Source organism: Oncorhynchus keta, unplaced genomic scaffold (assembly GCF_023373465.1).
Source record: "Oncorhynchus keta strain PuntledgeMale-10-30-2019 unplaced genomic scaffold, Oket_V2 Un_contig_2736_pilon_pilon, whole genome shotgun sequence".
Classification (NCBI taxonomy): Eukaryota; Metazoa; Chordata; class Actinopteri; order Salmoniformes; family Salmonidae; genus Oncorhynchus; species Oncorhynchus keta.
Window position 1 is genome coordinate 125001 of NW_026285487.1, and position 26872 is coordinate 151872.

Below are 26872 nucleotides of genomic sequence, written 5' to 3' on the forward strand. Positions count from 1 at the left end.
GCTCACCTGTTCCTCATGATGAGGCTCACCTGTTCCTCATGATGAGGCTCACCTGTTCCTCATGATGAGGGCTCACCTGTTCCTCATGATGAGGTTCACCTGTTCCTCATGATGAGGTTCACCTGTTCCTCATGATGAGGCTCACCTGTTCCTCATGATGAGGTTCACCTGTTCCTCATGATGAGGCTCACCTGTTCCTCATGATGAGGTTCACCTGTTCCTCATGATGAGGTTCACCTGTTCCTCATGATGAGGTTCACCTGTTCCTCATGATGAGGTTCACCTGTTCCTCATGATGAGGTTCACCTGTTCCTCATGATGAGGCTCACCTGTTCCTCATGATGAGGCTCACCTGTTCCTCATGATGAGGCTCACCTGTTCCTCATGATGAGGTTCACCTGTTCCTCATGATGAGGTTCACCTGTTCCTCATGATGAGGCTCACCTGTTCCTCATGATGAGGCTCACCTGTTCCTCATGATGAGGCTCACCTGTTCCTCATGATGAGGTTCACCTGTTCCTCATGATGAGGCTCACCTGTTCCTCATGATGAGGTTCACCTGTTCCTCATGATGAGGCTCACCTGTTCCTCATGATGAGGCTCACCTGTTCCTCATGATGAGGCTCACCTGTTCCTCATGATGAGGTTCACCTGTTCCTCATGATGAGGCTCACCTGTTCCTCATGATGAGGCTCACCTGTTCCTCATGATGAGGCTCACCTGTTCCTCATGATGAGGCTCACCTGTTCCTCATGATGAGGCTCACCTGTTCCTCATGATGAGGTTCACCTGTTCCTCATGATGAGGTTCACCTGTTCCTCATGATGAGGCTCACCTGTTCCTCATGATGAGGCTCACCTGTTCCTCATGATGAGGCTCACCTGTTCCTCATGATGAGGCTCACCTGTTCCTCATGATGAGGCTCACCTGTTCCTCATGATGAGGCTCACCTGTTCCTCATGATGAGGTTCACCTGTTCCTCATGATGAGGCTCACCTGTTCCTCATGATGAGGCTCACCTGTTCCTCATGATGAGGCTCACCTGTTCCTCATGATGAGGTTCACCTGTTCCTCATGATGAGGCTCACCTGTTCCTCATGATGAGGCTCACCTGTTCCTCATGATGAGGTTCACCTGTTCCTCATGATGAGGCTCACCTGTTCCTCATGATGAGGCTCACCTGTTCCTGATGATGAGGCTCACCTGTTCCTCATGATGAGGTTCACCTGTTCCTCATGATGAGGCTCACCTGTTCCTCATGATGAGGCTCACCTGTTCCTCATGATGAGGTTCACCTGTTCCTCATGATGAGGCTCACCTGTTCCTCATGATGAGGTTCACCTGTTCCTCATGATGAGGCTCACCTGTTCCTCATGATGAGGCTCACCTGTTCCTCATGATGAGGCTCACCTGTTCCTCATGATGAGGTTCACCTGTTCCTCATGATGAGGCTCACCTGTTCCTCATGATGAGGCTCACCTGTTCCTCATGATGAGGCTCACCTGTGTAACGAGTGGTCTAAGAGTCAGGAAGCAAGTTCAGGGAGGGAGTGTTTTAATAAAAGAAACACAAACCTGTTGAATGAGAGGCTCACACCTGATGAAGAACCTCATGATGACAGATATAGGGAAGATAATCAATGAGGTGATGGAGTCAGGGGAGTGACAGATATGAGGAAGATAATCATGAGGTGATGGCTCACAGGGGTTGACAGATATAGGGAAGATAATCAAGGAGGTGATGAGTCCTCAGGTGAGTGAGGTATCAGAAGATAATCATGAGGTGATGGTTCAGGTGAGTCCTCATGATGAGGAAGATAATCCTCATGATGAGGTTCAGGTGAGTGATAGATATAGGGAAGATAATCAAGGAGGTGATGGAGTCAGGTGAGTGACAGATATAGGGAAGATAATCAAGGAGGTGATGGAGTCAGGGGAGTGACAGGTAGAGGAAGATAATCAAGGAGCTGATGAAGCTCAGGTGAGTGACAGATATAGGAAGATAATCAAGGAGGTGATGTTTCCAGGTGAGTGACAGATATAACGGAAGATAATCAACACCTGATGAAGTCCAGGTGAGTGACAGATATAGGGAAGATAATCAAGGAGGTGATGGAGTCCAGGTGAGTGACAGATATAGGGAAGATAATCAAGGAGGTGATGGAGTCCAGGGGAGTGACAGGTAGAGGGAAGATAATCAAGGAGCTGATGAAGTCCAGGTGAGTGACAGATATAGGGAAGATAATCAAGGAGGTGATGGAGTCCAGGTGAGTGACAGATATAGGGAAGATAATCAAGGAGGTGATGGAGTCCAGGTGAGTGACAGATATAGGGAAGATAATCAAGGAGGTGATGGAGTCCAGGTGAGTGACAGATATAGGGAAGATAATCAAGGAGGTGATGGAGTCCAGGTGAGTGACAGATATAGGGAAGATAATCAAGGAGGTGATGGAGTCCAGGTGAGTGACAGATATAGGGAAGATAATCAAGGAGGAGACCAGGTGAGTGACAGATATAGGGAAGATAATCAAGGAGGTGATGGAGTCCAGGTGAGTGACAGATATAGGGAAGATAATCAAGGAGGTGATGGAGTCCAGGTGAGTGACAGATATAGGGAAGATAATCAAGGAGGTGATGGAGTCCAGGTGAGTGACAGATATAGGGAAGATAATCAAGGAGGTGATGGAGTCCAGGTGAGTGACAGATATAGGGAAGATAATCAAGGAGGTGATGGAGTCCAGGTGAGTGACAGATATAGGGAAGATAATCAAGGAGGTGATGGAGTCCAGGTGAGTGACACCTAGGGAAGATTTCAAGGAGGTGATGGAGTCTCATTGACAGATATAGGGAAGATAATCAAGGAGGTGATGGAGTCCAGGTGAGTGACATTCAGGGAAGATAATCAAGGAGGTGATGGAGTCCAGGTGTGACAGATATAGGGACGATAATCACCTGAGGTGATGGTTTCCAGGTGACTGTTATAAAGATATAGGGAAGATAATCAGTGAGGTGATGGGAGACCAGGTTTTGAGTGACAGATATAGGGAAGATAATCAAGGAGGTGATGGAGTCCAGGTGAGTGCCAGATATAGGGAAGATAATCAAGGAGGTGATGGAAACCAGGTGAGTGACAGATATAGGGAAGATAATCAAAATGATGGAGCAGGTGAGTGACAGATATAGGGAAGATAATCAAGGAGGTGATGGAGTCCAGGTGAGTGACAGATATAGGGAAGATAATCAAGGAGGTGATGGGAGACCAGGTGAGTGACAGTTATAGAATAGGGAAGATAATCAAGGAGGTGATGGGAGACCAGGTGAGTGACATGAAGCGCAGGTACACAAGACGATGGTGACAGGTGTGCAGGACAATCAGCAGCCTGATGACCTAGAGGCCGGAGACGGAGTATGCGTGACTACCTGGACTCCATTTCCTCTCTCATTGCCTCCTCTATATCTTTCCCTTAGGTCTATTCCCCAGGCAGCATTCATGTTGTTCCATGTCCGTACGCTGCACTTGTGTCTCTGTTACGTTTCTTATGAAACTCTCTACCTGAACTTGCTTCCTGTTTCCCAGCGTCACTGTTATAAAGAAAGAAAGAAAGAAAGAAATACCTACATCAGTGTCTTAGTGGAGTCTGGTTGCAACAGCTGTTTTCCCAGTCCGAACCCAAAGAAACTAATGGCCATCATAGGAGCTACGCTGGCTAGGGGGGCCCCCATCCCCTTGTACAGCCCAAGAAGTCCCTAAACACACACACACACACACACACACACAAAATGTTGGTGCGGTATGCAAATTGGAGTGGGTCTGAGATTTCCGTTGTGTCTTTGCGTGTCAAAAACAATACACGTCAAATAACACTATTTGATGTGTCAAATACGCTTTTAATTTGACACATCAAATAACACTATTCTGTTATAGAATGTTGTGTGTGTGCTGAATTTTCAGGTGCAAGCCAAGCTCCTCCACTATGACCAGTAGCGCTGTCAAAGCTGTACAAAAATAAAAGTCTGCAAACAAGAACACACCGGCCACAAACGATGTGTTTACAATACCGCATATTGGTAATAAGGCTTGTGTTCGACCGAATGGGAAAACGTCTGTGTGAGCATTGGTAATAAGGCTTGTGTTCGACCGAATGGGAAAACGTCTGTGTGAGCATTGGTAATAAGGCTTGTGTTCGACTGAATGGGAAAACGTCTGTGTGAGCATTGGTAATAAGGCTTGTGTTCGACCGAATGGGAAAACGTCTGTGTGAGCATTGGTAATAAGGCTTGTGTTCGACCGAATGGGAAAACGTCTGTGTGAGCATTGGTAATAAGGCTTGTGTTCGACTGAATGGGAAAACGTCTGTGTGAGCATTGGTAATAAGGCTTGTGTTCGACCGAATGGGAAAACGTCTGTGTGAGCATTGGTAATAAGGCTTGTGTTCGACCGAATGGGAAAACGTCTGTGTGAGCATTGGTAATAAGGCTTGTGTTCGACCGAATGGGAAAACGTCTGTGTGAGCATTGGTAATAAGGCTTGTGTTCGACCGAATGGGAAAACGTCTGTGTGAGCATTGGTAATAAGGCTTGTGTTCCACCGAATGGGAAAACGTCTGTGTGAGCATTGGTAATAAGGCTTGTGTTCGACCGAATGGGAAAACGTCTGTGTGAGCATTGGTAATAAGGCTTGTGTTCGACCGAATGGGAAAACGTCTGTGTGAGCATTGGTAATAAGGCTTGTGTTCCACCGAATGGGAAAACGTCTGTGTGAGCATTGGTAATAAGGCTTGTGTTCGACCGAATGGGAAAACGTCTGTGTGAGCATTGGTAATAAGGCTTGTGTTCCACCGAATGGGAAAACGTCTGTGTGAGCATTTGAAATAAGATTAGGATCAAATGAGCAGGTTCAAAAAATGTTGCTAATATCTTTGATACAGATGTTATTTAGCAGCTTCTGTGGTAGTTAGCTAGCTTTAGCTTGGTAGCTGGCTTTAGCTTGGTAGCTAGATAGCACCAATGCAACGAGCCTGAAATCAATGACCAGTAGAAACTGCAGTCATTTTCAATACTCTTAGCAATGATTTAGGAATACTTCTGAGTAAGTATTAGCTAGGTAGCCACTTGTTGTTTAACTTCAGTTCATGAAAACAACTAGCTAGGTAATTACTTATCCCTATTGCCCAAAGCTAATGTTATAAGCAGCCGAGTAGCTTCCTCTGGCTCGTGAGGCTTGAACCGGTTTATGTTTTGTGAAGCTAGCCACAATAAGGATTAGCCACAATAGTGGAATTTGCTGTTGGCCTTCAAAAAGTAAAAATCCCTTGTTGAAAGTGATGCAGAAGATTACAGCTTATTTAGACTAGATCATGTTATTACAAGGTTAGAGTGTAATGTGGAGCAATGAAATGGAGGGTCAGTCTACTTGGTGAGAACAAAGTTTATGTAAATATTAGCATTGTAGCTCAGGGACTTTGACTGAGGGGAAATCACCTGCCCAGTCAGCCTATTGTGCCTACTGACAATCATATTGCACCAGCCTTACCTAAGGATTGGGGATCAATTAAATGGGGTATCAGTCTACTCAGTATCTACTGACAATCATATTGCACCAGCCTTACCTAAGGATTGGGGATCAATGAAATGGGGTATCAGTCTACTCAGTATCTACTGACAATCATATTGCACTGTACAGCCTTACCTAAGGATTGGGGATCAATTAAATGGGGTATCAGTCTACTCAGTATCTACTGACAATCATATTGCACTGTACAGCCTTACCTAAGGATTGGGGATCAATGAAATGGGGTATCAGTCTACTCAGTATCTAAGAGCTCCTCAGAGTTATCAGACTCCAAAACATCCATGTTGTTTTTCCTCTGGAATAGTGTTTAATACACTATAGTAGGTTGACTGGTACAATAAATGTGGCTCAATTCAGTGGTTTCAGGTTCCCACAATCAAATCAAAGTATATTTGTCATGTGCGCTGAATACAACAGGTATTTATTCACCTTACAGTGAAATGCTGAATACAACAGCTCTAGTAGACCTTACAGTGAAATGCTTACTTACAGGCTCTAACCAATAGTGTGAAAAAGGTATTAGGTGGTGAACAATAGGTAAGTAAAGAAATAAAACAACAGTAAAAAGACAGGATATATACAGTAGAGGTTATATACAGTAGAGAGTTTATATACAGTAGAGAGGCTATATACAGTAGAGAGGTTATATACAGTAGAGAGGTTATATACAGTAGAGGCTATATACAGTAGAGGCTATATACAGTAGAGAGGTTATATACTGTAGAGAGGCTATATACAGTAGAGAGGTTATATACAGTAGAGGTTATATACAGTAGAGAGGTTATATACAGTAGAGAGGTTATATACAGTAGAGGTTATATACAGTAGAGAGTTGTTATATACAGTAGAGAGGTTATATACAGTAGTGAGGCTATATACAGTAGAGAGGATATATACAGTAGAGGTTATATACAGTAGAGAGGCTATATACAGTAGAGAGGTTATATACAGTAGAGAGGCTATATACAGTAGAGAGGTTATATACAGTAGAGAGGTTATATACAGTAGAGAGGCTATATACAGTTGAGAGGTTATATACAGTAGTGAGGCTATATACAGTAGAGAGGCTATATACAGTAGAGAGGTTATATACAGTAGAGAGGCTATATACAGTAGAGAGGTTATATACAGTAGACAGGCTATATACAGTAGAGAGGTTATATACAGTAGTGAGGCTATATACAGTAGAGAGGTTATATACAGTAGTGAGGTTATATACAGTAGAGAGGTTATATACAGTAGAGAGACTATATACAGTAGAGAGGTTATATACAGTAGAGAGGCTATATACAGTAGAGAGGTTATATACAGTAGAGAGGTTATATACAGTAGACAGGCTATATACAGTAGAGAGGTTATATACAGTAGTGAGGCTATATACAGTAGAGAGGTTATATACAGTAGTGAGGTTATATACAGTAGAGAGGTTATATACAGTAGAGAGGCTATATACAGTAGAGAGGCTATATACAGTAGAGAGGTTATATACAGTAGTGAGGTTATATACAGTAGAGAGGTTATATACAGTAGAGAGGCTATATACAGTAGAGAGGTTATATACAGTAGAGAGGTTATATACAGTAGAGAGGCTATATACAGTAGAGAGGTTATATACAGTAGAGAGGCTATATACAGTAGAGAGGTTATATACAGTAGAGAGGTTATATACAGTAGAGAGGATATATACAGTAGAGAGGTTATATACAGTAGAGAGGCTATATACAGTAGAGAGGTTATATACAGTAGAGAGGTTATATACAGTAGAGAGGCTATATACAGTAGAGAGGTTATATACAGTAGAGAGGCTATATACAGTAGAGAGGTTATATACAGTAGAGAGGTTATATACAGTAGAGAGGCTATATACAGTAGAGAGGTTATATACAGTAGAGAGGTTATATACAGTAGAGAGGCTATATACAGTAGAGAGGTTATATACAGTAGAGAGGCTATATACAGTAGAGAGGTTATATACAGTAGAGAGGTTATATACAGTAGAGAGGATATATACAGTAGAGAGGCTCCATACAGACACTGGTTAGTCTGGCTGATTGACGTAGTATGCGCATGTAGATAAAGGTTAGGTTAAAAAAAAATGTAGATAAAAGGTTAGGTTAAAGTGACTATGCATATATGATGAACAGAGAGTAGCAGCAGTGTAAAAGAGGGGTTGGGGGAGCCACACAATGCAAATAATCCAGGTAGCCATTTGATTACCTTTTCAGGAATCTTATGGCTTGGGGGTAAAACTGTTGAGAAGCCTTTTTGTCCTGGACTTGGCACTCCGGTACCACTTGCCATGCGGTAGTAGAGAGAACCGTCTATGACTGGGGTGGCTGGGGTCTTAGACCATTTTTAGGGCCTTCCTCTGACACCGCCTGGTTTAGAGGTCCTGGATGGCAGGAAGCTTGGCTAGTCCTTATTGTGGCTAGTTGAGAACACCTTTATTTAACCAGGTAGGCTAGTTGAGAACATCTTTATTTAACCAGGTAGGCTAGTTGAGAACACTTTTATTTAACCAGGTAGGCTAGTTGAGAACACCTTTATTTAACCAGGTAGGCTAGTTGAGAACACCTTTATTTAACCAGGTAGGCCAGTTGAGAACACCTTTATTTAACCAGGTAGGCTAGTTGAGAACACCTTTATTTAACCAGGTAGGCCAGTTGAGAACACCTTTATTTAACCAGGTAGGCCAGTTGAGAACACCTTTATTTAACCAGGTAGGCTAGTTGAGAACACCTTTATTTAACCAGGTAGGCTAGTTGAGAACACCTTTATTTAACCAGGTAGGCTAGTTGAGAACACCTTTATTTAACCAGGTAGGCTAGTTGAGAACACCTTTATTTAACCAGGTAGGCTAGTTGAGAACATCTTTATTTAACCAGGTAGGCTAGTTGAGAACACCTTTATTTAACCAGGTAGGCTAGTTGAGAACACCTTTATTTAACCAGGTAGGCTAGTTGAGAACACCTTTATTTAACCAGGTAGGCTAGTTGAGAACACCTTTATTTAACCAGGTAGGCTAGTTGAGAACATCTTTATTTAATCCAATTTGTAAGTCGCTCTGGATAAGAGCGTCTGCTAAATGACTTAAATGTAAATGTTAAATGTAATCAGGTAGGCTAGTTGAGAACATCTTTATTTAACCAGGTAGGCTAGTTGAGAATAAGTTATCATTTGACAACTGTGACCTGGCCAAGATAAAGCAAAGCAGTGTGACACAAACAACAACACAGTAATACAACAATACAATAGAAGAAGTCTATATACAGTGAGTGCAAATGAAGTAGGATTAGGGAGTTAAGGCAATAAATAGGCCATAGTGGCAAAGTAATTACAATTTAGCATTAACACTGGAATGGTAGATGTGCAGAAGATGAGTGTGCAAGTAGAAATACTGGGGTGAAAATGAGCAAAATAATGAAAATAAATACAGTATGGGGATTAGGTAGTTGGATGGGCTGTTTACAGATGGGCTACGTACAGGTGCAGTGATCTGTGAGCTGCTCTGACAGCTGGTGCTTACAGCTAGTGAGGGAGATATGAGTCTCCAGTTTCAGTGCTTTTTGCAGTTTGTTACAGTCATTGGCAGCAGAGAACTGGAAGGAAAGGCGGCCAAAGCAGAAATTGGCTTTTGGGGGTGACCAGTGAAATATACCTTCTTGAGCGCGTGCTACAGGTGGGTGCTGCTTTTACCTAGCAGAGACTTGGATGACATGGATGACCTGGAGCCAGTGGGTTTGGCGATGAATATGAAACGAGGGCCAGCCAACGAGAGCGTACAGATCACAGTTTTGTGTGGTATGTGTGGCTTTGGTGACAAAACGGATGGCACTGTGATAGACTGCACCCAATTCGCTGAGTAGAGTGTTGGAGGCTATTTTGTAAATTACATCGTGGAAGTCAAGGATCGGCAGGATAGTCAGTTTTACGAGGGTATGTTTGGCTGCATGAAGGATGCTTTGCTGCGAAATAGGAAGCCGATTCTAGATTTAGTTTTGGATTGAAGGTGCTTAATGTGAGTCTGGAAGGAGAGTTTACAGTCTAGCCAGACACCTAGGTATTGGTAGTTGTCCACGTATTCTCAGTCAGAACCGTCCAGAGTAGTGATGCTGGAAGGGCGGGCAGGTGCGGGCAGCGATCGGTTGAAGAGCATGCATTTAGTTTTACTTGCATTTAAGAGCAGTTGGAGGCCACGGAAGGAGAGTTTTATCAGGTCCCGATTTGTCAAAGCGTCAAATAGTGTTATTTGACATGTATCTTTTTTGACACAAAGACCCAAACTGCGTTCCATAGTTTATGCACCTTTGGCAGTGATTACAGCTTCATGTCTTCTTGGGTATGACACTACAAGCTTGGTACTTTGGGTTTGGGGAGTTTCTCCCATTCCTTTCTGCAGATCCACTCAAGCTCTGTCAGGTTCGATTGGCAGCGTCGCGGCACAGCTATTTTCAGGTTTCTCCAGAGATGTTTGATTGGGTTCAAGTCCGGGCTCTGGCTGGGCCATTCAAGGACATTCAGAGACTTGTCCCGAAGCCACTCTTGCATTGTCTTGGCTGTGTGCTTAGGGTGGTTGTCCTGTTGGAAAGTGAACCTTCGCCCCAGTCTGAGGTCCTTAGCGCTCTGGAGCAGGTTTTCATCGAGGATCTCTCTGTACTTTGCTCCATTCATCTTTGCCTCAATCCTGACTAGTCTTCCAGTCTCTGCCACTGAAAAACATCCACACAGCATGATGCTGCCACCACCATGCTTCACCTTAGGGATGGTGCCAGCTTTCCTGCAGCTTGGCATTCAGGCCAAAGAGTTCAATCTTGGTTTCATCTGAACAGAGAATCTTGTTTCTCATGGTCTGATAATCTTTAGGTGCCTTTTTGGCAAACTCCAAGCGAGCTGTTATGTGCCTTTTTACGGAGGAGTGTTTTTTGTCTGGCCACTCTACCATAAAGGACTGCTTGGTGGAATGCTGCAAAGAGGGTTGTCCTTCTGGAAGGTTCTCCCATCTCCACAGAGGAACTCTAGAGCTCTGTCAGAGTGACTATCGGGTTAAGAATGATGAAGGCCACTGTGTTCTTGGGGACCTTCAATGTTGCAGACATTTTTTGGTACCATTTCCCAGAAATGTGTCTCGACACAATCCTATCTTGGAGCTCTTCGGGCAAATTCCTTCGACTTCATCGCTTGGTTTTTGCTCTGACATGCACAGTCAACTGTGGAACCTTATATAGACAGGACAGACAGGTGTGTGCCTTTCCAAATCATGTTCAACCAATTGAATTTACCACAAGTGGACCCCAATCAAGTTGTCGAAACATCTCAAAGATGATCAATTGAAAAAGGATGCACCTGAGCTCAATTTCGAGTCTCACAGAAAAGGGTCTGAATACTTTTGTAAAAAAGGGATCCGTTTTAAAATTTTTAATACATTTGTAAAAATTAAAAGAGAACAGTTTTCACTTCATCATTATACGGTATCGTGTGTAGATTGCTGAGAATTTGTATTTATTTAAACCTTTTGTAGAATAAGGCTGTAACGTAACAAAATGTTGAGAAGGCAAGGGCTCTGAATCCTTTCTGAATGTATGTGTGTTCACCTCTTTGGAGACAGTCTTTCGGAAGCAGTCATAAGCACCTTTGTAGAGGACATCCTGGCTGGGCACTCTGGGCTGGGTCTGTAGCCGCACCTGAACAGTGGTGTACACAATACTACAGTATTATACGGTGTAGAATAACACACAATACTACAGTTGTATACAGTGGTAGGATAACAAACAATAATATGGTATTATACAGCGGTAGGATAAGACACAATACTACAGTGTAGATACATTTGAATTCAATCACTTTTTGACAGCATCCCTTTTGATTTAAACATAACTCACCATACATGTTTGCCCATGGAAGAAGTGTTCAGAAAGTGACTATTTAGACCTGAATGAGAAATATGTGCTCAAAGATGACCGGCACAGGTTTCATACATTTACATATAACGATAAAGTGTACTTTAAAAAAAATCTTCCTCTGATTTGTCATCCAAAGGATCCCAGCTATTTTTTAAAACCTTTATTTAACTAGGCAAGTCAGTTAAGAACAAATTCTTATTTTCAATGACAACCTAGGAACAGTGGGTTAACTGCCTTGTTCAGGGGAACAGTGGGTTAACTGCCTTGTTTAGGGGAACAGTGGGTTAACTGCCTTGTTCAGGGGCAGAACAACATATTTTTACTTTGTCAGCTCAGGGATTCAATCTTGCAACCTTCCGGTTACTAGTCCAACACTCTGACCAATAGGCTACCTGTCGCCTCAAGTCCTCCTGTAGTGTCGTTTTGTTAGATAAAATCCTTCTTTATATCCCAAAAAGTCTGTTTAGATGGCGCCATCGATTTGAGTAATCCACTCGTTCAACTTGCAGAGAAAGGAATCCGAGAATCTACCCCTAAACTTTGTTTCAACAAGTCAAAATATGTTTCTATTGACTCCTCAGATGTAAAATGTAATCAAACTATAATATTTCTTACGGAATGAAGTATGTTCAATAGGAAACCGATTTTAGCAGCCATGTCTTCATGGCGTGAGCAAACACAAATTTCCAAGAGCTTGTCCTTCTGCTAAAACTGCTATTTCTTATTCGTTTTTGAAGTTACGAGCCTGAAACCGTGAACATGGACCGCTGACACCCTGTGGAAGCCATAGGAATTACACCCTGGGAGCTAATTCTCAATATGACCTTTCTCTTACATTTCTATGAGGATGGTCATAAAAAAAAAGATTCTCGTTGGTTTTTCTTTGGATTTTCTTCTACCATATATATTGAGTGATATTCTCCTACATTATTTTAACATTTCTACGAACTTCAAAGTGTTTTCTTTCCAATGGTACCAATTATGTGCATATTCTGGCTTTGTGGCCTGAGCAACAGGCAGTTTACTTTGGGCACGTCATTCAGACAGGAAGTGGAGAAAAAGGGGCCTAGCCCTAAGAAGTTGAAAGGAATGGCATCAAAAACATGAAAAACATGTATTTGATACCATTCCACTAACTCCTGCAGGATAGGGTTAAATATATCCTATAGGGTAGGGGTTCTATATATCCTTAGGGTAGAGGTTCTAAATCCTATAGGGTAGGGGTTCTATATATCCTATAGGGTAGGGGTTCTATATATCCTATAGGGTAGGGGTTCTATATGTTAGGGTAGGGGTTAAATATATCCTATAGGGTAGGGGTTCTATATATCCTATTTAGGGGTTCTATATATCATATAGGGTAGGGGTTAAATATATCCTATAGGGTAGGGGTTAAATATATCCTATAGGTAGGGGTTCTAATATCCTATAGGGTAGGGGTTAAATATATCCTATAGGGTAGGGGTTAAATATATCCTATAGGGTAGGGGTTAAATATATCCTATAGGGTAGGGGTTCTATATATCCTATAGGGTAGGGGTTCTATATATCCTATAGGGTAGGGGTTCTATATGTCCTATAGGGTAGGGGTTAAATATATCCTATAGGGTAGGGGTTCTTATATCCATAGGGTAGGGGTTCTATATATCATATAGGGTAGGGGGTTAAATATATCCTATAGGGTAGGGGTTCTATATATCCTATAGGGTAGGGGTTAAATATATCCCATAGGGTAGGGGTTAAATATATCCTATAGGGTAGGGGTTAAATATATCCAATAGGGTAGGGGTTCTATATATCCTATAGGGTAGGGGTTAAATATATCCTATAGGGTAGGGGTTCTATATATCCTATAGGGTAGGGGTTCTATATATCCTAGGGTAGGGGTTCTATATATCCTATAGGGTAGGGGTTCTATATATCCTCTAGGGTAGGGTTAAATATATCCTATAGGGTAGGGGTTAAATATATCCTATAGGGTAGGGGTTAAATATATCCTATAGGGTAGGGCTTTATATGGCATAGGGTAGGGGTTCTATATATCCTATAGGGTAGGGGTTAAATATATCCTATAGGGTAGGGGTTAAATATATCCTATAGGGTAGGGGTTAAATATATCCAATAGGGTAGGGGTTCTATATATCCTATAGGGTAGGGGTTCTATATGTCCTATAGATCAGAGGCAGTAGGAATGACCAAGGAGGTTCTCTGTTTAGTGAGTCCACCAGATCAGAGGCGGTAGGGATGACCAAGGAGGTTCTCTGTTTAGTGAGTCCACCAGATCAGAGGCAGTAGGAATGACCAAGGAGGTTCTCTGTTTAGTGAGTCCACCAGATCAGAGGCAGTAGGAATGACCAAGGAGGTTCTCTGTTTAGTGAGTCCACCAGATCAGAGGCAGTAGGAATGACCAAGGAGGTTCTCTGTTTAGTGAGTCCACCAGATCAGAGGCAGTAGGAATGACCAAGGAGGTTCTCTGTTTAGTGAGTCCACCAGATCAGAGGCATTAGGAATGACCAAGGAGGTTCTCTGTTTAGTGAGTCCTCCAGATCAGAGGCAGTAGGAATGACCAAGGAGGTTCTCTGTTTAGTGAGTCCACCAGATCAGAGGCAGTAGGAATGACCAAGGAGGTTCTCTGTTTAGTGAGTCCTCCAGATCAGAGGCAGTAGGAATGACCAGGGAGGTTCTCTGTTTAGTGAGTCCACCAGATCAGAGGCAGTAGGAATGACCAAGGAGGTTCTTTTGATAAGACAAATAAAAATCCAATCACATACACATGGTTAGCAGAAGTTAATGCGAATGAGTGTGTGAATTTGACCATTTTCTATCCTGCTAAGCATTCAAAATGTAACTAGTACTTTTGGGCGTCGGGGAAAATGTAAGGAGTAAAAAGTACATTCTTTTCTTTAGGAATGTAGTGAAGTAAAAGTCATTATTTTCTTTAGGAATGTAGTGAAGTAAAAGTCATTATTTTCTTTAGGAATGTAGTGAAGTAAAAGTTGTCAAAAATATAAATAGTAAAGTAAAGTACAGATACCTCAAAAAACTACTCAAGCAGAATGTTTGATGTCCCTATATATAGGTTAAAAACGATAGACGTGACGGGACATAAATAAAGTCACCTTAATTGTGTCGAGCGGGTGTCCCACGAACAGAAGGCAAGCTCCTCCCGCTCCTCCCGCCACAAAGTTCTTTAACAGAGAGATATGTTTCTCCTGGTTTCCCTGGAGGAGCTCCAGCTCCAACTCTCCCAACTCTCCCATTCTCTTCTCACATAATAACCTATTAGACACACACGCTCTTCTTCCCCCTCATTGCGCACGTGACTTCCCTTCTGATCCCCAACGGTTGAAACTGTGCACTTAAACACACACTCAACATCACGTGTCTCCTCCTCTCTGCCCCCGACCGTCTCTTTCTCTGCTGGACTTCCATTGAACCTCTCTCAATTCAAAAAGGTGCTTTATTGGCATGGGAAGCATAGGTTTACATTGCCATAGGCAAGTGACAAAAACAATAAACAAAAGTGAGATGAATCCAATGTAACAACATCAACTAAATTTGCTCTCTTGTTCATGAAGACTTGACCCTTACCAGCCGTCCTCTACCGCTCCATTGGGCTGTAGGTCTATGGAAAATGTATTTTTAGCTGTGCATGCAAAGCAGTGCACAACTCGATTTCTTGCTGCAGTATATTAGCGACACCTAGTGGTGCAATACCAGCGGGGCACTAGGAATCCTACCTGAGGAATGGAGGACCAAGAATAAAGCCAGAATAAAGTGAGTTCTGAATCAAGTTGATACATTACAACTGACGACGAGGATATGGAAATAAAATAAACCTTATCCACTCATGAAGCTGGGTGAGTGCAGGAAAAGTGAATTTGTAAAGGGACTTTTCACGAAGACCGAGCCTCGCCGTTCAGTTAACACAGCTAACCAGCAAACAAGTGTGCTACCTAGCAAAATAAGCTAAGAACAATGACACTGAGCTTACCTTCTTACCTTCCCGCCTTCTGATGTGCATCCCGACCCAGCCGTTTGATGTGCATCCCGACCCAGCCGTTTGATGTGCATTCTAACCCAGCCGTTTGATGTGCATTCTAACCCAGCCGTTTGATGTGCATTCTAACCCAGCCGTTTGATGTGCATTCTAACCCAGCCGTTTGATGTGCATTCTAACCCAGCCGTTTGATGTGCATTCTAACCCAGCCGTTTGATGTGCATTCTAACCCAGCCGTTTGATGTGCATTCTAACCCAGCAGGTTTGATGTGCATTCTAACCCAGCAGGTTTGATGTGCATTCTAACCCAGCCGTTTGATGTGCATTCTAACCCAGCAGGTTTGATGTGCATTCTAACCCAGCCGTTTGATGTGCATTCTAACCCAGCAGGTTTGATGTGCATTCTAACCCAGCAGGTTTGATGTGCATTCTAACCCAGCCGTTTGATGTGCATTCTAACCCAGCAGGTTTGATGTGCATTCTAACCCAGCCGTTTGATGTGCATTCTAACCCAGCAGGTTTGATGTGCATTCTAACTCTGCCGTTTGATGTGCATTCTAACCCAGCAGTTTGATGTGCATTCTAACCCAGCCGTTTGATGTGCATTCTAACCCAGCCGTTTGATGTGCATTCTAACCCAGCCGTTTGATTTGCATTCTAACCCAGCCGTTTGATTTGCATTCTAACCCAGCCGTTTGATGTGCATTCTAACCCAGCCGTTTGATGTACATTCTAACTCAGCCGTTTGATGTGCATTCTAACCCAGCCGTTTGATGTGCATTCTAACCCAGCCGTTTGATGTGCATTCTAACCCAGCCGTTTGATGTGCATTCTAACCCAGCAGGTTTGATGTGCATTCTAACCCAGCCGTTTGATGTGCATTCTAACCCAGCAGGTTTGATGTGCATTCTAACCCAGCCGTTTGATGTGCATTCTACCCCAGCCGTTTGATGTGCATTCTAACCCAGCCGTTTGATGTGCATTCTAACCCAGCAGGTTTGATGTGCATTCTAACCCAGCCGTTTGATGTGCATTCTAACCCAGCAGGTTTGATGTGCATTCTAACCCAGCAGGTTTGATGTGCATTCTAACCCAGCCGTTTGATGTGCATTCTAACCCAGCCGTTTGATGTGCATTCTAACCCAGCAGGTTTGATGTGCATTCTACCCCAGCCGTTTGATGTGCATTCTACCCCAGCCGTTTGATGTGCATTCTACCCCAGCCGTTTGATGTGCATTCTACCCCAGCCGTTTGATGTGCATTCTACCCCAGCCGTTTGATGTGCATTCTACCCCAGCAGTTTGATGTGCATTCTACCCCAGCCGTTTGATGTGCATTCTACCCCAGCCGTTTGATGTGCATTCTAACCCAGCCGTTTGATGTGCATTCTACCCCAGCCGTTTGATGTGCATTCTACCCCAGCCGTTTGATGTGCATTTTAACCCAGCCGTTTGATGTGCATTCTAACCCAGCAGGTTTTATGTGCATTCTAACCCAGCCGTTTTATGTGCATTCTAACCCAGCCGTTTGATGTGCATTCTAACCCAGCCGTTTGATGTGCATTCTAATCCAGCAGGTTTGATGTGCATTCTAACCCAGCAGGTTTGATGTGCATTCTAACCCAGCCGTTTGATGTGCATTCTAACCCAGCAGGTTTGATGTGCATTCTAACCCAGCCGTTTGATGTGCATTCTAACCCAGCCGTTTGATGTGCATTCTAACCCAGCCGTTTGATGTGCATTCTAACCCAGCCGTTTGATGTGCATTCTAACCCAGCCGTTTGATGTGCATTCTAACCCAGCCGTTTGATGTGCATTCTAACCCAGCCGTTTGATGTGCATTCTAACCCAGCCGTTTGATGTGCATTCTAACCCAGCCGTTTGATGTGCATTCTAACCCAGCAGGTTTGATGTGCATTCTAACCCAGCAGGTTTGATGTGCATTCTAACCCAGCCGTTTGATGTGCATTCTAACCCAGCAGGTTTGATGTGCATTCTAACCCAGCCGTTTGATGTGCATTCTAACCCAGCAGGTTTGATGTGCATTCTAACCCAGCAGGTTTGATGTGCATTCTAACCCAGCCGTTTGATGTGCATTCTAACCCAGCAGGTTTGATGTGCATTCTAACCCAGCCGTTTGATGTGCATTCTAACCCAGCAGGTTTGATGTGCATTCTAACTCTGCCGTTTGATGTGCATTCTAACCCAGCAGTTTGATGTGCATTCTAACCCAGCCGTTTGATGTGCATTCTAACCCAGCCGTTTGATGTGCATTCTAACCCAGCCGTTTGATTTGCATTCTAACCCAGCCGTTTGATTTGCATTCTAACCCAGCCGTTTGATGTGCATTCTAACCCAGCCGTTTGATGTACATTCTAACTCAGCCGTTTGATGTGCATTCGAACCCAGCCGTTTGATGTGCATTCTAACCCAGCCGTTTGATGTGCATTCTAACCCAGCCGTTTGATGTGCATTCTAACCCAGCAGGTTTGATGTGCATTCTAACCCAGCCGTTTGATGTGCATTCTAACCCAGCAGGTTTGATGTGCATTCTAACCCAGCCGTTTGATGTGCATTCTACCCCAGCCGTTTGATGTGCATTCTAACCCAGCCGTTTGATGTGCATTCTAACCCAGCAGGTTTGATGTGCATTCTAACCCAGCCGTTTGATGTGCATTCTAACCCAGCAGGTTTGATGTGCATTCTAACCCAGCCGTTTGATGTGCATTCTAACCCAGCCGTTTGATGTGCATTCTACCCCAGCCGTTTAATGTGCATTCTAACCCAGCAGGTTTGATGTGCGTTCTACCCCAGACGTTTGATGTGCATTCTCCCCCAGCCGTTTGATGTGCATTCTACCCCAGCCGTTTGATGTGCATTCTACCCCAGCCGTTTGATGTGCATTCTACCCAAGCCGTTTGATGTGCTTTCTACCCCAGCCGTTTGATGTGCATTCTACCCCAGCCGTTTGATGTGCATTCTCTATTCTACCCCAGCCGTTTGATGTGCATTCTAACCCAGCCGTTTGATGTGCATTCTACCCCAGCCGTTTGATGTGCATTCTACCCCAGCCGTTTGATGTGCATTTTAACCCAGCCGTTTGATGTGCATTCTAACCCAGCAGGTTTTATGTGCATTCTAACCCAGCCGTTTTATGTGCATTCTAACCCAGCCGTTTGATGTGCATTCTAACCCAGCCGTTTGATGTGCATTCTAATCCAGCAGGTTTGATGTGCATTCTAACCCAGCAGGTTTGATGTGCATTCTAACCCAGCCGTTTGATGTGCATTCTAACCCAGCAGGTTTGATGTGCATTCTAACCCAGCCGTTTGATGTGCATTCTAACCCAGCCGTTTGATGTGCATTCTAACCCAGCCGTTTGATGTGCATCCCGACCCAGCCGTTTGATGTGCATTCTAACCCAGCAGGTTTGATGTGCATTCTAACCCAGCAGGTTTGATGTGCATTCTAACCCAGCAGGTTTGATGTGCATTCTAACCCAGCAGGTTTGATGTGCATTCTAACCCAGCCGTTTGATGTGCATTCTAACCCAGCAGGTTTGATGTGCATTCTAACCCAGCAGGTTTGATGTGCATTCTAACCCAGCCGTTTGATGTGCATTCTAACCCAGCCGTTTGATGTGCATTCTAACCCAGCCGTTTGATGTGCATTCTAACCCAGCAGGTTTGATGTGCATTCTAACCCAGCATGTTTGATGTGCATTCTAACCCAGCAGGTTTGATGTGCATTCTAACCCAGCAGGTTTGATGTGCATTCTAACCCAGCAGGTTTGATGTGCATTCTAACCCAGCCGTTTGATGTGCATTCTAACCCAGTCGTTTGATGTGCATTCTGACCCAGCAGGTTTGATGTGCATTCTAACCCAGCCGTTTGATGTGCGTTCCGACCCAGCCGTTTGATGTGCATTCTAACCCAGCAGGTTTGATGTGCATTCTAACCCAGCAGGTTTGATGTGCATTCTAACCCAGCCGTTTGATGTGCATTCTAACCCAGCCGTTTGATGTGCATTCTGACCAGCCAGTTTTGGTTTGCAATGAGCAAAATGGATGAATAATTTCAAACTGTTCATCACTGCTTCAGGAGTAAAATATGCAGCACAAAAGCAAGCTATTTTATTGCACTTGGGAGGTGTTAAATGTTAAATGCTTCAGATGTGGTCAAGAGTACAAGACATCTAATGATGACCACGATGTTAAATGCTTCAGATGTGGTCAGGAGGGCCACACTTCCCAGCAGTACTGATGACGCTGAAATACATTTATTAGTCGATGACCAGCCAGTTAACATGTTCACACTTCCCAGCAGTACTGATGATGCTGAAATACAGTTATTAGTCAATGACCAGTCAGTTAGTGGGGATATCACCAGGGTGACATCTCAGTCTTCTCAAAACTGGACCTAAAGTGGGGATATCATCAGATCGAACTGAAATTCGATTCTCGTTCCCTGACCACATGTGACTCACACAGGTTTGTGCCGCAACAAGAGACTAATTTTTCAGTGTCTCCTCTGCCCCTGAGACATATCAGCACATCATCCCTCAAGTCCTACAAGGCATCGATGGGGTCCAAAACATCTCAGATGATATCATTGTGTTTGGGAAAAACACACAAGAACAGAACAAACGACTACACCAAGTCCTGAGACGACTGCAGGAGAGGGGGCTCAATCTCAACAGTGACAAATGTGGATTCCGACTGACGAAGATGGAGTTCGTGGTCCGCGTTCATCTCGAAGACCGGCATCGGAGCAGCACAGTCAAAGGCGGAGCAGGACACACGCAGACCGACAAATGCTGCTGAAGTAAGGAGCTTCTTAGGACTAATAAACTACTGTAGCTGATGTATCCCTAATCTGGCAACCACATCCGGACCGCAGAGAAGACTCACAAAAACATAGAAATAGAAATAGAAAAGGAGAGATGAACAAGAATCATCATTCAGCGCGCTGAAGAACGCACTGGCCAGGGACACATGTGATTGTGGATGCTAGCCCAGTGTGGCTAGGGGCTATCTTGAGTCAGAAGCAAACAGATGGTTCACACAGGCCAGTGTACTATGCCGTAGTCTGGGCGTGCAATAAGTTTCATGTTTTCTCTATGGCAAAGCCTATGCAATGGTAATTGATCACAAGCCTTTAGAGAATATTTATTCTTCAAAATCCCAACAAACAGCGAGGATAGACTATGTACAGCTGCAGCGATCGGTTAGCTGCTCGGATAGCAGATGTTTAAAGTTGGCGCGTGCTACGGCTGGGTGTTGCCATCGTGAGCAGTGAACTGAGATAAGGCGGAGCTTTACCTAGCATGGACTTGTAGATGACCTGGAGCCAGTGGGTCTGGCGACGAATATGTAGCGAGGACCAGCAGACTAGAGCCTACAGGTCGCAGTGGTGGGTGGTATGAGGTGCTTTAGTAACAAAACGGATGGTACTGTGATAAACTGCATCCAGTTTGCTGAGTAGAGTATTGGAAGCTATTTTGTAGATGACATCGCCGAAGTCGAGGATCGGTAGGATAGTCAGTTTACCTAGGGTAAGTTTGGCGGCGTGAGTGAAGGAGGCTTTGTTGCGGAATAGAAAACCGACTCTAGATTTGATTTTAGATTTGAGATGTTTGATATGAGTCTGGAAGGAGAGTTTACAGTCTAGCCAGACACCTAGGTACTTATAGATGTCCACATATTCTAGGTCGGAACCATCCAAGGTGGTGATGCTAGTCGGGCATGCGGGTGCAGGCAGCGATCGGTTGAAAAGCATGCATTTTGTTTTACTAGCGTTTAAGAGCAGTTGGAGGCCACAGAAGGAGTGTTGTATGGCATTGAAGCTCGTTTGGAGGTTAGATAGCACAGTGTCCAAGGAAGGGCCAGAAGTATACAGAATGGTGTTGTCTGCATAGAGGTGGATCAGGGAATCGCCTGCAGCAAGAGCAACATCATTGATATATACAGAGAAAAAATCGTCCCGAGAATTGAACCCTGTGGCACTCCCATAGAGACTGCCAGAGGACCGGAACACATGCCCTCCGATTTGACACACTGAACTCTGAGCCTACTGAGTCTGCCGATAAGAATATGGTGATTGACAGAGTCGAAAGCCCTTGGCCAGGTCGATGAAGACTGCTGCACAGTACTGTCTTTTATCGAAAATCAATAATTTTGCTCTTTATAGCCATCTTAAATATAAAACCTTATTTGTTCATCAAAAATGTTGAATAACTCACCACAGGTTAATACCACTCCACTATGTCTCCCTGTCATGGCTTTTGTGCCATCAGGACAGATACCATCACATCTTGACCACCAAAGTTCATGAGATGTCACAAAGCTGTCTAGGGTATTTTGACGTCCGGATGAAAAGCGTGCCCAAAGTAAACTGCCTGTTACTCAGGCCCAGAAGGGGCCTAACCCTAACCCTAACCCAGAAGCTAGGATATGCATATAGAGTTTATAGAAAACAATCTAAAACTAAGTCTCTAAAACTGTTAAAATTATGTCTGTGGGTATAATAGAACATAATTCACCCTTACATTATTTTCCATGGCTATCACTTTTTTTAAAAGTCCTCCCAGGTTGCAGTTCCTAGGGTTTCCACTAGATGTCAAGTCTTTAGAAAGAGTTTCAGATGGTTTTTGAAAAATGAGCCAGAAATGGTAGTTTTTCTAGGTGGCTCCCATTTTGGCTGTAGTGTTTCCAAGCGCGTGGAAGAGAGCGCGTTCTTTTGTATTTTTCTCTGGTAAAGACAATAACGATTCTCCGTCTTAAATTAGGGTACCCAAGGTTTGATTATAACTGTTGTTTAACTTGTTTGGAAAAGTTTATTAGAAATGTTTGGGATTTATTTTGTTGCATTTTGATGGAGGGAAAATGGGTGGATTATTGACTGAAGCGTGCCAACTAAACTGAGTTTTTATGGATATAAAGTAGGACATTATCGAACAAAAGGACCATTTGTGATGTAACTGGGACCTTTTGGAGTGCCAACAGAAGAAGATCATCAAAGGTAAGGCATTTCTTATATCGCTATTTCTGACTTTCGTGTCGCACCTGCCTGGTTGAAATATGTTTTTCATGTGTTTGTATGTGTGGTGCCGTCCTCAGATAATCACATAGTTTGTTTTCTTCGTAAAGCCTTTTTGAAATCTGACACTGTGTCTGGATTAACAAGAAGTTAAGCTTTATTTTGATGTATTACACTTGTGTTTTTATGAAAGTTAAATATTTATAATTCTGTAGTTTGAATTTCGCGCACTGCAATTTCACCGGATGTTGGCCAGGTGGGACGCTAAGGTGTTGTAGTGGAGCAGGTTGAGCTTCAAGTTCCTTGGTTTCCACATCACCAACAAACTAACATGGTCCAAGCACATCAAGACAGTTGTGAAGAGGACACGACAAAACCTATTCCCCCTCAAGAGACTCAAAATATTCGGCATGGGTCCTCAGATCCTCAAAAGGTTCTACGGCTGCACAATCGAGAGCATACTGACTGGGTGCATCACTGCCTGGTATGGCAACTGCTCAGCCTCCGACCGCAATGCACTACAGAGGTTAGTGCGTTAGGCCCAGTAAATTACTGGGTCCACGCTTCCTGCCATCCAGGACCTCTATACCAGGCGGTGTCAGAGGAAAGCCCTACAAGTTGTCAAAGACTCCATCCACCCCAGTCATAGACTGTTCTCTCTGCTACCGCACGGCAAGTGGTACCGCAGCGCAAAGTCTAGGTCCAAGAGGCTTCTAAACAGCATCTACCCCCAAGCCAAAAGACTACTGAACAATCAAATATATATATGCAAAAGTCACTTTAATAAGTCTACCCACATGTACAGTGCCTTGCGAAAGTATTCGGCCCCCTTGAACTTTGCGACCTTTTGCCACATTTCAGGCTTCAAACATAAAGATATAAAACTGTATTTTTTTGTGAAGAATCAACAACAAGTGGGACACAATCATGAAGTGGAACGACATTTATTGGATATTTCAAACTTTTTTAACAAATCAGAAACTGAAAAATTGGGCGTGCAAAATTATTCAGCCCCCTTAAGTTAATACTTTGTAGCGCCACCTTTTGCTGCGATTACAGCTGTAAGTCGTTTGGGGTATGTCTCTATCAGTTTTGCACATCGAGAGACTGACATTTTTCCCATTCCTCCTTGCAAAACAGCTCGAGCTCAGTGAGGTTGGATGGAGAGCATTTGTGAACAGCAGTTTTCAGTTCTTTCCACAGATTCTCGATTGGATTCAGGTCTGGACTTTGACTTGGCCATTCTAACACCTGGATATGTTTATTTTTGAACCATTCCATTGTAGATTTTGCTTTATGTTTTGGATCATTGTCTTGTTGGAAGACAAATCTCCGTCCCAGTCTCAGGTCTTTTGCAGACTCCATCAGGTTTTCTTCCAGAATGGTCCTGTATTTGGCTCCATCCATCTTCCCATCAATTTTAACCATCTTCCCTGTCCCTGCTGAAGAAAAGCAGGCCCAAACCATGATGCTTCCACCACCATGTTTGACAGTGGGGATGGTGTGTTCAGGGTGATGAGCTGTGTTGCTTTTACGCCAAACATGACGTTTTGCATTGTTGCCAAAAAGTTCAATTTTGGTTTCATCTGACCAGGGCACCTTCTTCTACTTCTTCTACATGTTTGGTGTGTCTCCCAGGTGGCTTGTGGCAAACTTTACACAACACTTTTTATGGATATCTTTAAGAAATGGCTTTCTTCTTGCCACTCTTCCATAAAGGCCAGATTTGTGCAATATACGACTGATTGTTGTCCTATGGACAGAGTCTCCCACCTCAGCTGTAGATCTCTGCAGTTCATCCAGAGTGATCATGGGCCTCTTGGCTGCATCTCTGATCAGTCTTCTCCTTGTATGAGCTGAAAGTTTAGAAGGACGGCCAGTTCTTGGTAGATTTGCAGTGGTCTGATACTCCTTCCATTTCAATATTATCGCTTGCACAGTGCTCCTTGGGATGTTTAAAGCTTGGGAAATCTTTTTGTATCCAAATCCGGCTTTAAACTTCTTCACAACAGTATCTCGGACCTGCCTGGTGTGTTCCTTGTTCTTCATGATGCTCTCTGCGCTTTTAACGGACCTCTGAGACTATCACAGTGCAGGTGCATTTTTACGGAGACTTGATTACACACAGGTGGATTGTATTTATCATCATTAGTCATTTAGGTCAACATTGGATCATTCAGAGATCCTCACTGAACTTCTGGAGAGAGTTTGCTGCACTGAAAGTAAAGGGGCTGAATAATTTTGCACGCCCAATTTTTCAGTTTTTGATTTGTTAAAAAAGTTTGAAATATCCAATAAATGTCGTTCCACTTCATGATTATGTACCACTTGTTGTTGATTCTTCACAAAAATATAGTTTTATATCTTTATGTTTGAAGCCTGAAATGTGGCAAAAGGTTGCAAAGTTCAAGGGGGCCGAATACTTTCGCAAGGCACTGTACATATTACCTCGACTAACCGGTACCCCCCTGTATATAGCCTCGCTATTGTTATTTTACTGCTGCTCTTTAATTATTTGTTACTTTTATTTCTTGTTTTTGGGGGTATTTTTCTTAAAAGTGCATTGTTGGTTAATTAAGGGCTTGTAATTTAGCATTCCACTGTAAGGACTACACCTGTTGAATTCTGCGCATGTGAAATATACGATTTGATTTGATTGTTGTATTGTCTGGATGTGATGGTCAGTTGCATTGTTGTCTTGTCTGGACCCAAACACCCCCGTACGCACACCCACACCCCCGTACGCACACCAACACCCCCGTACGGACACCCACACCCCCGTACGCACACGCACACCCCCGTACGCACACCCACACCCACAATAAGTCACAGTGTAGTGGCATCTTGGTTATGCATAGTCCCAGTTTATTATTAGCTGTGGGGTTCATTAATAAGATACACAACAAGCAGGTACAATATCAGTTGTTTAACCCTCCCCTCTGTGTTCATTCCTCCCTTCCTCCCCCAGTACCTATGTAAGACTTCAGTATTAATGTTGATATTATTATTAATATTAGTCATATACTTATTGGTTATTGTAAAATATTCATATTTAAAGATTTCCCTTTTGTAGTTTTTGTTGTTTTTCGCTGTGTTTATAGTTGTAAAAGAAGGCTGCGACAGACAGACAGACAGACAGACAGACAGACATACAGACAGACAGACAGACAGACAGGTTCATTTCCAATTGATTTCTAAGAGGATTTTTCAACTCATTACTTCAAAACTGAATTGACCCAGACAGCCTGAAAGATATGACACATTAACTTCTTATTCGGAACTAGGAAACTCCAAAATCTCTTGCATGCTAATTGTTGTACTTGCCATATTCAACAAATTAGCAAGTTGGAAATGTCTAACTTTCCTAACTTTCCTAGTACCGACGAGCATAGAGCAGAGGCTGGACAAGACCAGAGAGGAGTCTGTAGAGCGTATTGGGTTCATTCCAGTTTGTCTATATTGCAGTCTCTCTGCTCACAATGCCATTAAAAGTGTTCAACCACATTAATATGACATATCAATCTTCTGAGATGCCCAGGGACACTGCTATACCTGGAACAACACCCCAAACTGGCCTCTGTGCTCTGGGCCAAACAGGTTTCTCTCCTGTTCCTCTTTGCCCTGCACACTTTTCACAAGACGTGATGCGTTGAGCTTCTACTCCTGGCGATGATGTAATGATGATGTCATGTTCTTTTAACGTTGACTGAACTTTGGTTTGCCCTTTTTGTTTTACAGATACTAATAAATTGTTACAGATGACATTTCTTATCAATGTTAACTAATAAATTGTTACAGATGACATTTCTTATCAATGTTAACTAATAAATTGTTACAGATGACATTTCTTATCAATGTTAACTAATACATTGTTACAGATGACATTTCTTATCAATGTTAACTAATAAATTGTTACAGATGACATTTCTTATCAATGTTAACTAATAAATTGTTACAGATGACATTTCTTATCAATAATCTATAGCTGCTGTTTATCTAACATACAGAAACATAAGTTGAAAGATTTTCTAGGATCTAAACACAAGCATCTGGACTACAAGCCAATACAGAAAGAGTGAAAGCATCCAGGTTGTGATGATTATTATCATAGATATGAAGACACACAGGAACAGCAGTCTAACTGAAGAGAGCAGTGGGGCGGGAGAAGAGAAGAGAAGAGAAGAGAAGAGAAGAGAAGAGAAGAGAGAAGAGAAGAGAAGAGAAGAGAAAGAGAAAGAGAAGAGAAAGAGAGAAGAGAAAGAGAAGAGAAAGAGAAGAGAAAGAGAGAGAAAGAGAAGAGAAAGAGAAGAGAACGAGAAGAGAAAGAGAAGAGAAGAGAAAGAGAAGAGAAAGAGAAAGAGAAG

The 26872-nt window shown here is 43.2% G+C and overlaps 1 protein-coding gene and 1 long non-coding RNA gene across 7 annotated transcripts in view; one reads left to right on the forward strand and one right to left on the reverse strand.

The window, feature by feature from the left end:
- Window positions 1-15043, reverse strand: part of LOC118379353 (mitochondrial carnitine/acylcarnitine carrier protein-like) — a 43570-nt gene extending 28527 nt beyond the window's left edge. Inside the window, exons 1-3 of one of the 2 annotated variants that reach the window (XM_052506703.1) lie at window positions 14591-15043; window positions 11163-11252; window positions 3619-3746 (exon numbers count right to left, since the gene is read on the reverse strand). In XM_052506703.1, coding sequence (XP_052362663.1) covers window positions 3619-3746; window positions 11163-11252; window positions 14591-14731 — 359 coding nt within the window. In that variant the 5' untranslated portion in view covers window positions 14732-15043. The remainder of the gene's footprint in view (window positions 1-3618; window positions 3747-11162; window positions 11253-14590) is intronic. The other variant, XM_052506702.1, reaches the window with a different exon arrangement.
- LOC127922838 (uncharacterized) lies at window positions 2063-3580 on the forward strand. Of its 5 annotated transcripts, none has more exons than XR_008112480.1 (5): window positions 2063-2156; window positions 2205-2458; window positions 2501-2788; window positions 3166-3247; window positions 3302-3580. It is a non-coding gene; the product is annotated as an uncharacterized LOC127922838 (long non-coding RNA). The 5 variants fall into 5 exon arrangements; XR_008112482.1 differs by having other exon boundaries at window positions 2069-2122; window positions 2219-2458; XR_008112479.1 differs by having other exon boundaries at window positions 2068-2458.
- Window positions 15044-26872: the final 11829 nt, after the last annotated feature.